The sequence below is a fragment of the Rhineura floridana genome, chromosome 1, assembly GCF_030035675.1.
Source record: "Rhineura floridana isolate rRhiFlo1 chromosome 1, rRhiFlo1.hap2, whole genome shotgun sequence".
In the NCBI taxonomy this organism is placed as follows: Eukaryota; Metazoa; Chordata; class Lepidosauria; order Squamata; family Rhineuridae; genus Rhineura; species Rhineura floridana.
In genome coordinates this window covers 109,051,947-109,065,898 of record NC_084480.1, presented here as the reverse complement: position 1 = coordinate 109,065,898, position 13,952 = coordinate 109,051,947, and the positions used below count along the sequence as shown (strand labels likewise).

Genomic DNA, 13,952 nt, shown 5'->3' with positions numbered 1-13,952 from the left:
GTCCAGCAGCTGTGAAAATCATAGGAATCCTGTCGCAGAAAGCAAAATGCCAGCCCTAATCATTTCGAGGTTCTGGGCCAGAAATTGCCAGCACTGGTGCTGTGCCACTCCAATACATCTGTCCGAAATGGTTACGGTACACACGGACCTGCCAAGTGTTTACATGACCAACAGGATAAAAATACCCCTGCGTGGTGGTGTGCTGGTGTCTTGTTTTCATTAGGCCTGCAGCAGAGACAAGAGTGTAGTTCTAAAGGGGGCCGGCAAGTGTCGCTCCTTACAATGCTAAAGAGCAGAGTTTGCGCCACGCAGATAGACAGCCACCTCCATATACCTTCACTGCGTGTGTGCAAATTGTTCTTGGCCGGAGGGATTATTTTACAGGGGAGGCGGAGAAAGGGGGGGGCGCTGGGAAGCGAGCGAGAGTCTGGCTTGCTGCGAATGCCAGAGAGAGGCAGGAGGCTTCTCGAATGGGGAGCCTGTTTATCAGGGAAGCTCGGACAGTGTCTGTGTCGCTCCCGCTCCCTCCACCCGTTTCCCTCCTGCCCCTCCCCGCTCTATGCTCTCCGTAGTTGGTCGGGCAAGAAGTCGCCTGCAGGAGCCAGCTTTTCCGGCATCCAGTCGCCTCGGCCGCGCGTGGCTGGTCGGGCTGAGGGAAGACTCCATGGCTACTCCTCCGCCCGGGTTCCTGCAGCAGTACAGCGTGAAGCTGCTTTTCCTCAGCGAGGAACAGCTGCCGGAGGGGCTGCCCCTCGCCAACCCCAATCAGAAAACGCTCCAGCTGGAGGTGCAGCCGCGGGAGGAAGACACCGATATGACTGTGACAGACGGTTAAGTAAAGCGATCTGTGTGCGTGTGCGTGTGTGTGGAAGGAGCTACGCATGAGGAAAGATGTGGTTGTTGCCTCGCGGGGGCCGCCAAGGGAAAGGGGAGAGGTTTCTCGCTGGAAGTTCTGGGAGATTTGGTTTCCCAGCGCCACTGGTTTATATGAGCCTTGCTTCAGTGTTGTGTCATTTTATTTTCTTTGCTGATAGCCTGTGAACCACCTTGGCCTTCTCTCCTTTCCCGCCCTCCCAAAAGAGTGGAATGGATTGTAGATTTATTTTTAAAAGTTGGGCAATTTGAGGTTTTTAGGGAACCGAAAAACATCTTCAGAGGACTGCCTTGCGGGTAATGGCTGGAAGGTACACGCTTCCTCATAAATAAGTTCACGGTTGTGCTTGCTGCAAGTGCTTGCAGTGCCGGTGTTAAGGGCCGCTTCACACCTTAGGAAAGTCCCACGCCAAAAGCTTTTTTCGTGTAGGAACTAATGTGCGATTTGTGAGGAAGATGGTCACATGAGCTTGTAAACACAGGCTTTTCATTTTGTTAGCGTTTTTTTATTTTATTTTCCCCGTGAGTATACACCTGCTGGCAAGCTGCTGAGCATATCATGTGAGCACAGAATGAAGACCTGCATGTGAAACGATAGCTGCATTTGAGAGAGAGGCATGCACACTCTGTTGGAAACTCTTCTCCATCATCTCAAACTTGAGAAGGTTGCTTGGGTTTTAACTATCGGGGAACATAAGAAGAGCTGGAGCTGGTTGGATCAGGCTAGTGGCCCATCTAGTCCATCATCCTGTTCTCACAATTGCCAACCAGATGCCTGTGGGAAGCCCACAAGCAAGAGCTGAGTCTAACCACTCTTTCCTCCTGCGGTTTCCAACAACTGGTATTAGAAGCATACTGCCTCCATCAGGAGATAGAACATAACCATCAGGGTGAGTGGCCATTGATAGCCTTATTCTCCATGAATTTGTGTAACTCTCTTTTAAGGCCATCCAAGTTAGTGGCCATCACTGCCTCTTGTAGAAGTGAATTCCATTTAACTACGTGTTGTGTGAAGAAGTACTTTAGTTTCTCTGTCCTGAATCTTAACATTCAACTCCATTGGGTGTCTATGAGTTGTAGCGCTATGAGAGAGGATCAAAAGGCAGTCTGCCCATTCTCAAACAGAGCTATGTGTTCTCTGGCTCTTTTTGTACTTTGTACAAAAAGTTTTCTGACAAAATGCCATGGCCCAAACTTGCTCGGTTAGGGGAGCCCATGTTGGAGCTGCGTCATGCAACATGTGCTCTTGGTCCAAACCACAGTGAGTCCTAACTTGGATTAAATCATGGGCAGCCCTAACTGGAGAATGATTCCTGCTTGAGCTTTGACATTTTAAAGAGAGGTTCAAAAAAGCATGCCAATCGGATATGGTGGAATTAGATCTGATTGTTGTTACATTAAGAAGACACCTAGCATCATTGTATCTTAAAAAGTGAGCAAAAAGAACAGTAACAAAAGTTAAAATAAAGTGTGGTGATCACTTTTGCCTGGGGGATAGAGGGTCAAGGGAAATGGCAGGCAGCCCAGCGTACAGCAGCTCCACTGTGGGCTTTTTCCTGGTGACATGGTCCACTAAGAATATCACGCCCTCTTGGCCAGCCAAGAACATCATAAAAGCCCTACTTAATCAGACAAAATGCCCAACTAGTCCAGCATTCTCTGCTTGTGGTGGCCAACCAGCTGCCCATGGGAAGCCCATTAGTAGGGCATGAATTCAGGAGCGCACACCATGATGGTGGGTGACTGTGAAAGGACTATCTGGGTGGACCAGAGTTAAAACTACTGTATTCTAGTCTGCTTCTGAAGCCTTCAGTATGTCCTGCCATCTGAAGCGGTGAGGTTGGTGGGAACGTGGAATAGGGCTTTTTCTATGGTAGCCTCATCTGTGGAACTCCCTACTGAGGAAGGGTAGACTAACTCCACCTCTGCCCACACAGCTTTTAGTATGTGAAGGCTTGATTCCATTCCTAATTTTACAATATTGTTTGCTTGTGTTCTTAATCTGGTTTGCTTTTTAAATTTGGTTTTAATTGGAGAGGGGGCTTGTTAGGGCCATAGGTGATTTATAAATATTTTATAAATAAATAAATGTGGTGCAATTTAAGAACATAAGAAGAGTCTGCAGGATCAGGGTAGTGGCTCATCTAGTTCAGCATCCTGTTCACACAGTGGCCAGAGGTAGAAAAAAAGTGGATGTCATTCAATATAACAAGTGGTAGGAGGGAGGTGCCCAGAATGACAAAACAATATGATAAAAAGTCACAATTTTATTCCGTTTTTATGAATAAAAATTATATAAAAAGCCCAATGCATTTCGGCTAATCACATATAGCCTTCATCCAGGGGATGCTTGCAGACCTGAGTGCAAAGCACTCTCCCTCTCTGTGGTTTCCAGCAACTGGTATTTGGAAGAATTCCTCCTGCAACTATGGAGGCACAGGACAGCCATCATGGCTGATAGCCATTGATACTTATCCTCCATTTAATCCTCTTTTAAAGCCATCCAAGTTGGTGACTATCTCTACCTCTCATGGGATCAAATTCAGTAGTTTAACTATGCACTGTCTGTGTGAAGGAATACTTTCTTTTGTCTGTCCTGAATCTTCCAGCATTCAGCTTCATTGGATGTCCATGAGCTCTAGTATTACTAGAGAGGGAGAAAAACTTTTCTCTGTTCACTTTCTCCATGCCATGTATAATTTTATACACTTCTGTCATGTCACCTCTTACCGTTTCCATCTAGCTCAGTCTTGTCTACACTGACTGGCAGTGGTTCTCCAGGTTTTCAGGGAAGGGGATCTCCCAGCCCTACCTGGAGATGCCAAGTATTGAACCTGGGAATGCAAGGCAGATGCTCTACCACTGAGGTGCATTCCTTAAGGCCTGTTTGTAACTCAGCGCAATGTGTGACCCTGTTGTCCAGAGTCAAACCTATCATCATCATCAATATGTCGCTTAATATGAAAAATCCCTGCAATGCTAGAGGATGAGGCTACCTCCTTCAGAATACAGCAACATTATTTATTTATTTATTTATTGTACTTATATACTGCCCCATAGCCAAAGCTCTCTGGGTGGTTTACATGATGGGGACAGGGGCGGGAATAATTTAATCTAATAGTTTTAAGGCAAGAATTGGTGTCTAAATCATGAGCAAGACTTTTTAAAGTTTTGGCTGGAGGGAAGGGAGGGGCACAATTTGAGCTCCACTTCACACGGCAAAATGTATTTCTACACTGCCAGCATTATCTTAGACAAAAGGGTCTGCTGCTGTGAAAATCTGAAATGCACACACACAAAAATTCTCCCATTCTCCCATTACTACCAAGATTGTGCTAAAAATATTGTAGAAATGACAGCAGATGCTCAAAAACTTGTTAGGGAAATTAGAGGCTTAAAATAGCCATCTTGAGTTATACTTGCGGAATAAGGCACGATAAAAACATTGTAAATAAATGTAATAAAAACTTTTATGAAGTCAGCCATTATAAGACAGAAATTCAACCATATGTGTTATATTATCTTTTTGGTGCAGACAAGAAAAATAAGCTTGCTTAGTACCAGAACAAAGGGCTATATCCTTTCAAAAAAGATATATGTAGGCAGAAAAAATCCGTTTTTAAAAAAGTTAATTCGCCATCGGGATCATGATTTATACAAAAACATTTTATCATAAAGATTTTAAAATCTCATAAATAGTGGATAATTTCTGAGACATTATCCATGTAAGAGTTATGAAGAACAGTAAGTAGGAACAGGAGTGCACAAATTGCTCTAGTTCCATTCAAATTTTATTTATGTAGCAAACCAAGGAATTTGTTACTTTTTATTTTATTTAAAAATATATACCCCACTTTTCTTTACAAAATAAACTCAAAGCAGCTTACAACAAAATTCATAAAATGCATAAAACATTGTAGAAACAGTCCAAGTATTCAAGAAAGATTGCTCGTACAAGTTTTAAAAATACAAAATCATTTTTGAAAACCACTTTGTTCTCCTTGGAGTTTGATGACTCATAATGCCAGCCACTATGATTTTAAATATCTTGGCTTTTGATTATGTTGTACTGCTGTTTATAATTATATAATGTGTGTTATTGTATTGCCTTTCTTCTTGTACACCACCTGGAAAAAGTTACATGGCAGGCGATATATTAACATTTTTATTTAAAAATATTTATATATTAGAATTGTAAGGGTTTGGGTCCACACTTCCTGTCTGTGAACAGAAGAGCTCGTTAGAAACTCTGATCCACTGGCAGGGCCGGTGCCAGGCATGATTGGGCCCTTGGACACCAGCCTGCCCCGCATGTGTGGCTCCTGCCTGTTCCACCTACCTCCTGTGTTCTGCTGCTGTATGCGCTGTGCGCGCAGCGCTGTCATCAGCCAAGATGGCAGGGAAGGCTTCTCTAAAGGGCTGATGCCTCCGCCACCATCTTGGTTGGTGACACACATGTGTGGTACGCTGTGTGCACGCACATGCCTGCCATCAACTAAGATGGCGGTAGGGGCATTAGCCCCTTAAAGAAGCCTCCGCCGCCATCTTAGTTAATGACAGCCCTGCATGCACAGCCGCAGAACACAGGAGAGAGGTAGGTGGAGTGAGCAAACGGGTGGGCGGCCTGGAAACTCTGTCCCTGCGATCTGTGGCAGAGACCCTGCCGCGGATCACAGAAGGGGAGCGCTACTCTCCCATCCTAACAAGGGGCCCTCAGCCAGGGCCCAGCCTGGCTGCCCTTTGGCACCAGCACTGTCCACTGGAAGCATCTGTGTAGGAAGGGAGAGGAGGTGGCATTCATCATTCCCCCATGCACCACCCACCATCCAAAAGATGCCCCAACCCTCCAAAGCAGATTTTTAGAGGCCTGTAAGGGGAAGAAGGAACTGTTGAAAACTTTCTCCTCCCTCTGCCTGTGGGAGGGTTCAGTTAATGGAGCACTGTTTCCTTAAATCTGAATCTGCCCTATTTCATTGATTAGACAAAATATATGATACATTTTGGTTGCTAAATTTAAAATAATAATTTTAAAATCCTGTACCTGTACACAGATTTAGTCTGTACTGTAGGTTTTAAGGACTGTATCTACCATTATACCATGCTTGGGGTTAGTGTGTGTCTCTCTGTATGTGTATTTCTGAATCTTCACAGAAATGTGGGAAATATATTAACACTGTTGCATATTGTGTTCACATTTCATAGACACGTTTGAATATCAAAAACAGTAACTTCAACTCCCATCAGCCCAGCTGAATAGTCAGGAATGATGGGAGTTGTAGTGCAACAAATCTGGAGGGCCACAGATTCCCCATCCTTGATCTAGAACTTCTTGCTACAATAGCTGCAAACATTGAAATAGCATATAACTATTAAATTTGAAAAGGTTGGCAATGTTTTTTAATATATACTAGGAGTGAGCATCAACTGTGTGTACCCCTGATTATGAGGTGAATAAGGGTGATTCAGGGAAGGTTATTTTCCCTGAATCAGATAGCACAGTTAAGAAGGGATCAGGAGTCCCTAAACCTCCGAGTTGTTCTGTGGCCTCAGCTATTCCAAAAACACACAAAATGGGAGGGATCAGAGAGATGGGATCTTTCATTTTGACGGATAGCTCTAGCGTTTTAATCACAGTGAATTATTTTCCAATCCCAGGACACTACAGTTCTGCTGATTGGGGGGAGCTATTAAAAACTGGGTGTTTTTTCATATGGATCTATTTTGATAGAGCTAGCCATGTGTACACTCTTGAGTCTCACATCACTTCTGCATGTTCTTTTAGATTATAGTGTGCAAAATCTTTGTTTCTTTTGCACTCATCCCCATCCCTGGCAGTAAAGAATAAAAAATGTTTCAGTAATCTGTGATTTCTTCCGGTTGTTAATGGTGCCACACTTGGAAAAATCCTGAACTGTGGGTAGTATAAGCATGGCTCATGTACAGTGCCTGGCTGCCATAACTCTGGATGTCTGTCATAATGTGTAGGGCACACCAGCAACAGCTCCTTTTGCCAGGCCAACCGATAGACAGCATAGATTTATTGTTATCCTCAGCAGGACACAGAGTGAGTCGATTCTTCATCTGTGTCTTCAGCAGTGCACAGACTTATAGCTACAAACATACCAGTATAAAATAATCTTCCAAGAAACACAAAAGGAACAAGATCCGAGGAAACATGCAGCTAGTTCGATGCACCCAAGGGATCTTTGAGCTTATGTTTCTTGAACATCAGTGCCCCCCCCCCCATGTCTTATGGCAAACTTCCTTACACCCAAAGAGACTTTCTAAAGCAGTTTGAGATACAGCACAGGAATCTTGTCTTTTAAAGAAGATTTTAAAACACACAATAGGTGTGGTTAAAACGGCTCTTTAGATCCTATCCAGAGTATCTTAAAAATTGTGCTTTGGAAATAGATGTTTATATTCTGGTGATTTGGGGAGGAAATTTATGAACTTACAGCATTCAATGAAGTTCACAACTGGCAGACAGGAGTTTGTGGTAAGCTGTGCAAGGTCAACATTTTTAAGGACAAAAATTAAAACCTCAAGTCTGGAATTTGAGGAGGATGAGGAAGCTATGTATGGGAAACAACCATTATTTTCAGGGGCAACGGTAATGAGCTGAAATACAACAAGACATAAGAATTAGTGGTGTGCATTGGATCTGGACAAAGTGAGAGTGTCTTGGAGGGATTTTGGGTTGTCATGGATGAATTGGGGTCTGTACAAGGTGACATGAGTTGAAGTGAGGACCACAGAGCACTTCGTGGCACCTCAGTGATCTGCGTATCAAAAGGATACTGCAGACAAGTGTCTGCTAAAGCAAAAGTAATGTTTCTGAGCTTACCATATAAGGAAGAGTGCCAGGGTGAAGTGAGGGTGGAGAGTAGGGGCAGAGCAGAGTGAGAGCTCTGAGGGTCAAGTTTGTAATTAGAGTGAATGATTTTACCTGGAAAGTGAATTCCTGTTACTTCTCTCCCCGCCCGCAAAAAAATCAGTTTTAAAGGTGTCTAGCACATATTTGTCTGCAGCTTGGCAGGCTGTTTACTCCAAATCATCTCTCTTGTGGCTGCAGTTTTTGAAGTAATTGCCCACAAGATAGTAGAGGAAGTTGGTTCAGTTTTTTTCACCCACCCCAAACCATAAAGGCTGCTATTGCAGGAAAATCACTGCAGCTATCCTTCTGAAATTTGGCAGGATTCATCCCTCAGAAGAGGTGTCATTGCCTGAAAATTTCATCACTTTCTGTCAAAAGGGGGGAAATTGAATTTTTAAAAATTTTCCAATAGTGAAGGGGTGTGTGTGCTTAATTGTGCAAAGTGCCTTTGACCATGGTGGGCTGTTTTCCAAAGTGCTAAACTGAAGTCCAAACCTAATCTTAATGATCAATGCACACCCCTAGCAATAGTACCTCTCTGTGCTAAGGGAGATTAAATGTAGAAAGTTGAAGCTTCACTCCTGCATTTGTACAGACTTATTATAGTAGGCTGAATAGTTACGTGTGTTTGGGAAGATTTGTACAAGAAAGTTTCAGAAACTCTAACCTAGATGACTTTTTAATATAGCCCTTTTCTACAAATTCTACATAATCACCCACTATGTGGTTGCAGTATCTCACAAAATATGGCATTCAATTGCTTCCATTGTGATGCTGCACTACTATTACAGCCAGGTTTTTATTTATACAGATGCTTAGGATCAGGCTGTGAAGGTACAAAATGCTTTGCCAGCTGCGTTCGATATGGATTCCAACACTCCTTTGGCATTGTTACTCCTAGTTACAGATTTGCCTCAAGCCACTCATTGAGTCTATGGCTGAATTAAAGACTGAAATAAATTCTGCTGGGCTCATGCCCAGCACACTAGTCACTGAACCACAGTGGCTAGAAGATAATGAAACAATGCAGCTGAGACACAAGCTGTCTCCTGTTTGCTCAGTACTAAGTAAGCAGTTCATAGATGTTGAAAGCAATGATCTTATCATGAAGTGTTTCAGAAAACTTTAATGCCAGCATTTCCATGGCTTTAGGAGAAAGTACTGCTGCTATTATGTGCTTTTGAATACCGAATGTGTCTGTGAGGGTATGTGTGTTAATGATGATGGGTGATAACTTGTATCATGGAGGCAAATATTGATCATGATGTCAGAGCTGTTCTTTAATTCCTAGGTGCCAAGGGATTTTAAACTTCACATGAATGGAGTCTATTTTAAATGGTTGTCACTGTCAGGTAGATGAGACATTAATTCATCTCAAGAGAAACTTTTGTGAGCAATAAAAGCCATGAGGAACAAAAGGATGAGATTAAAATCACTTTGTATGTCTGTATGTCAAAAAGCACATTTTGGCCCTGATCTAGGGAGTCCCTCTGCATGCATGGCTTTTTGCATTGTTTGTAGCATGCTTTTTGTAGCCAATGTTTTTTTTAACAGCTTTCCTATTAAGAAGCTTCATCTGATGTTTCCCATTTTCCTCCCTGTGCATTTTTCATAAACAAATAAGCAATAAAAATGGAAATATATGCAAAGCTGCTGCTGAGAAAACCAGAATAAATTAACCTTAATGCAAAATGGGACCGACATATTTATTAGTCAAGATCCCTGTCCATAAAAAGTAATGCTACAGCATAGAGGAGTGAGTCGTGGTAAGTACATAAAGGAAAGTTTAGGAGACCCTGAAAATAATAATTCTGTATCAACAACCTTTACATTTTAGGTGTTTAGTTAAGGGCCTTTTGCACACATGGAGCAAAATTGTCATTAGAATAAATTATTCTTTTGGCAATGGGGTGCTGTAATGCTCAGTCTCACTCTCAATCAGCAACATTAAAAAGGTTCAATCAGCACATAAAAAGGTATATTCCAATGCTGAAAAATACTATGTTATAGGGTGGTATGTTTGATTAAAATCCTTTCTGAGCTAACATCCTTCATTTAAGTGTACCCTACCAACTCATTGTACAATTTACAGTCCAGCAATTCAAACTTGTCTGATAATATATGCCTTTATGCATAGGTATGTTTCTCTGAAGAAAATTGCAATGCTCCTAACCAGTGCTTTTCTTTTTTTTTCTTTCTTTTTTTTGGGGGGGGGTGTAAAAATGAGGTGCTGGTTCTCTTATCTTTATAAAAGTGTTGTGGGTGCCAGCACAAAATGGTTCGCATGGGTAGCAAAAAAAGAGGTGAGGATATTTCATACTGATGAGTACCGTCACAAAAAAAGTACTGCCTCTAACTCACATTGTATCAACCCCATGGAAATCATATTGGATGCTGTTTTTTACACATTTTGTGAATACTTTAAAATAGTTTGGGAAGTGGAGGAAGTTGAATTTGTGTTTGATACAATGGCCAGCCAGTAAGGACTATGCATAAATGGCTTATAATGAAGCACAAAAGGAAGGGGTCCCCCTGAGTGTGATCCAGGTTGTATGCATGTCTGAGTCAGTGCTTGGAATGAACTAGTTTGGCTGAATGAAATTCTGAATAATACCTGAAAGTAGTTTCCATAATTGTTGGGTGAACTAAAGGTGAAATAAGTTCATTTTGGAGTAGAAATTGGAACAATTTCTAGTTCATCTTTGAATTTATTCCTTCCCACCCACCACCCACAGGAGGCCCAGACTCTTAGCTGTCTTTATTTTCTTTTCTTCTTTAAGTAAATTAATCGGATAACTATTAAAAAAGAAAGCAATATTCTAAGGCTTGTTAGGCTAGATACTGAGGCACTGCTGTAGCTAAGGTTGCTTAGTCACTTAATCACTGTTGCTACAGAAGGAAGCCATTTTCTGTATTTTTCCTGCTAAATAGATTTGCTTTCTTCCAATAAGAGCAGCTTGCAGCTAGAAGTACAGGAACAAAGCAAATGATGCTTTGTGCCTTTAACAGCTGTGTGGCTGGCACATATTAAGCCGGATAAGGCTTTTGTAGTATGGAAATGATGGGGAAAGCTTATCCTGTTAACATTTTGTCTGTCAGACACCTTATTACATGTGTGTACCTCTTAATTTACTTTTGGACCCTATACTTCCAACACAGCAGCTTGTAACATTCTGAATGCTGAAAAAAATGGCAGAGGATGAATTTTTTGTGAACTTTGTTGTTATGTGCCTTCAAGTCGACTACGACTTATGGCAACCCTATGAATCAGCGACCTCCAAGAGCATCTGTCATGAACCACCCTGTTCAGATCTTGTAAGTTCAGGTCTGTGGCTTCCTTTATGGAATCAATCCATCTCTTGTTTGGCCTTCCTCTTTTTCTACTCTCTTCTGTTTTTCCCAGCATTATTGTCTTTTCTAGTGAATCATGTCTTCCCATGATGTGTCCAAAGTATGATAACTCAGTTTCATCATTTTAGCTTCTAATGATAGTTCTGGTTTAATTTGTTCTAACACTCAATTATTGTCTTTTTCGCAGTCCATTTGGATGAAATTGAACTGATTAGTTCGTTTTGTAAAAGGACTAGTTCCTTTTTGGACAGGATGAACTTGAACTTTCCAAGCACTGGTCTGAATAGTGGTATGTTTGCACAGTGAGCTCATCACTGAAGCTGTGGGCACAGCTTTTGTGTATCCATGGACAATTGTGTCTCGTTCATTCTGCCTTCAAGTCTCTGAAAATCCACCATTTTATTTATCTATTTATACAAATTTTATACCACCTATTATAGTAAAAATCTCTAAGCAAGTTACAATAAATTCAATAACAATAAAAATGCAAGCAACATTCAATAAAATTGCCTAAAGAAACTGGATAAAAACAAGAAAAAAACTGCAACTGTGTATCACAAAAGGAAAGGAAAGTTTGGGTCCAGGAAAGCTTGGGTAAACATATAGGTTTTTAAGAGGCGCTCAAAGTCATTACTGTCTTGCCTCATGAATTACCTGAGCCAGGCTGCTCCAGAGGGTGGGTGCTATCAGCGAGATGGTATATCACCATCTGTACACAGATGTCTGTGTTTACAGTTAGATTGTTAGTTCTCCAAGCTAAACATGGAAAAGGTGTACAAAGCCCTGCCCAGCTTGAAACGAGGATACCTGAAAGATCGTCTTACCCCTTATATACCCAGTCGATTACTGCACTGTGCAGGTGAGGGCCTCCTGCAGATATCATCTTATCAGAAGGTCTGCTCGGCACAACATAGGAAGTGGATTTTTTGTGTTGTGGCACCTACCCTTTGGAATTCCCTCCCCTTAAATATTAGACAGGTGCCATGTCTGTTATCATTTCGGTGCCTATTGAAGACCTTCCTCTTTCGACAAGTATTTAAGTAGAGACTTTATCCCAGTCTGCGTCTGTGCTGGAATTGCTTTTTAATATGTTTTTTAAGCTGGTTTTTAAAAAATGTTAAGATGTTTTGTTTTAATATATTTTTAAAGATGTTTTGTTTTAGTATGTTTTGAAGTCTTTTGTTTTCAAGATGTTTTCAAGAGCTTTTAGTGTTTTTGTTTGCCACCCTGGACTCCTTCTGGGAGGAAGGGCGGAGTATAAATTAATTAATTAAATAAATAATAAAAGCATATCTTCAGTATATAGTATAGTAGACAACAACTGTATTTGCATGCTCCTATGAGACATTTTCATCATTTACCGACGACTTTCCACATCATTATGCTCACCTTCTCTTTATTCCTTTCAGTGTCATTTCTAAGAATGCTCTTAAGTCACAGTAGGGATTGCTTTCCTTACATCAGTTTAAAACGTACTTTGTATTGGCTAGCAACCATCCATTTCATTTGGAGGTGGGATGCAATTAATAATTGGTAGCTGGCTCATTATATTATTAGTAGTTTTATACTGCTTTATTGTGTTCTCTAGGTAGCTCACAATAACTTAAAACATATACAAAATATATCAATAAAACAATAATAGAAAACCAACATACATAACATTTACAACAGTTACTTTGTGCCTGCACAAAGCTCACAAGGCAGTTAAAAGACCTGGGAGAGCAGAAAAGTCTGCACCTGGCATCTAAAAGACAATAGTATTTGGGTATCACATAGGTGCCTGGCAAATCTTTCTGGGGAGGGTATTTCCATCTGAATCAGGAGAGGCTGTGAAGGTGCTGGGCAGATGTCTGGAGACAGTGATGGTCTGGATGGGGGCCAGAAAACAGGCTGAATCCTGATACAGCAGAAATGCTGTGGGTGGGTGGTTCCTGTGTCCAGGAATAAGGTGTACAATCTCTTCTGGGAGGGGTTGTACTCCTGGATTCCAACTTGTTACTAGAGTCCCAGGTGGCTTCTGTAGTTAGGAGTACTTATGCCCAGCTGAGACTGATTTTCCGGCTGTGGCTATTCTGGGACCAGGATAGCCTGGCCTTAGTTGTTCATGCTCTGGTGACTTTCTGTCTGGACCACAGTAATGAGCTGTATGTGGAGCTACCCTTGAAGATGGTCTGGAGGCTGTACCTAGTGCAGAATGAGTCTGCTAGGCTTTTAAGTGGGGCAGCCTGATTAGAACATGTGTCACTGATCCTGAAAGCACTGTATTGGCTGCCAGTGAGCTAATGAGCCCAATTCAAGGTGTTAGTACTAGCATATAAAGCCCTAAATTGCTTGGGACCCAAGTATCTAAAAGAGCACCTTCCTCAGTATCAACGATGTGAGACCCAATTATCAGCAGGCGAGGCCTTGGTGATGGTGTCACCACCGAGTACTAGCTGGTTGATGCTGACCCTTGACAGGGCCTTTTCACTGGTGGTTCCATGTTTGTGGAATGCCCTCCCCAGTGAGGTGTGTCTATCTTCATCACTATAGATTTTCAGGAGGAATTAAAAAAATCCTAATTACCCAGAAATTTGGTAGCTGAAGGGGACTGTTCCTGGCAACCTGAAGATCTCTGATGAAAGAATGTTTTTAACTGTGTTTCAGAATATTTTAAACTGTATTTTAGAATGTTTTAAATTGTAATTGTGTTTCGGAATGTTTTTAGTATGCTTTTCTTGTTAAATTGTTTTGTTTATGTTAGCCACCCTAGGCCTCTTTGGGAGGAAAGGTGGGATATAAATTCTAATAATAATAATTCTATAGATAGGGTGCCATAGCTAAAAATGCTGTCTTCCTGGTAGTCACATGC

At 41.7% G+C, this 13,952-nt stretch overlaps 1 protein-coding gene across 3 annotated transcripts in view; it reads left to right on the top strand.

Moving 5' to 3' along the window:
* The first annotated feature begins 279 nt into the window (after window positions 1–279).
* The window catches only part of LOC133385633 (histone-arginine methyltransferase CARM1-like), a 161,944-nt gene continuing 148,271 nt past the window's right edge, over window positions 280–13,952 (top strand). Inside the window, exon 1 of one of the 3 annotated variants that reach the window (XM_061629065.1) lies at window positions 280–830. In XM_061629065.1, the coding sequence (XP_061485049.1) occupies window positions 560–830 (271 nt within the window). In that variant the 5' untranslated portion in view covers window positions 280–559. The remainder of the gene's footprint in view (window positions 831–13,952) is intronic. The other 2 variants (XM_061629058.1, XM_061629074.1) reach the window with 2 other exon arrangements.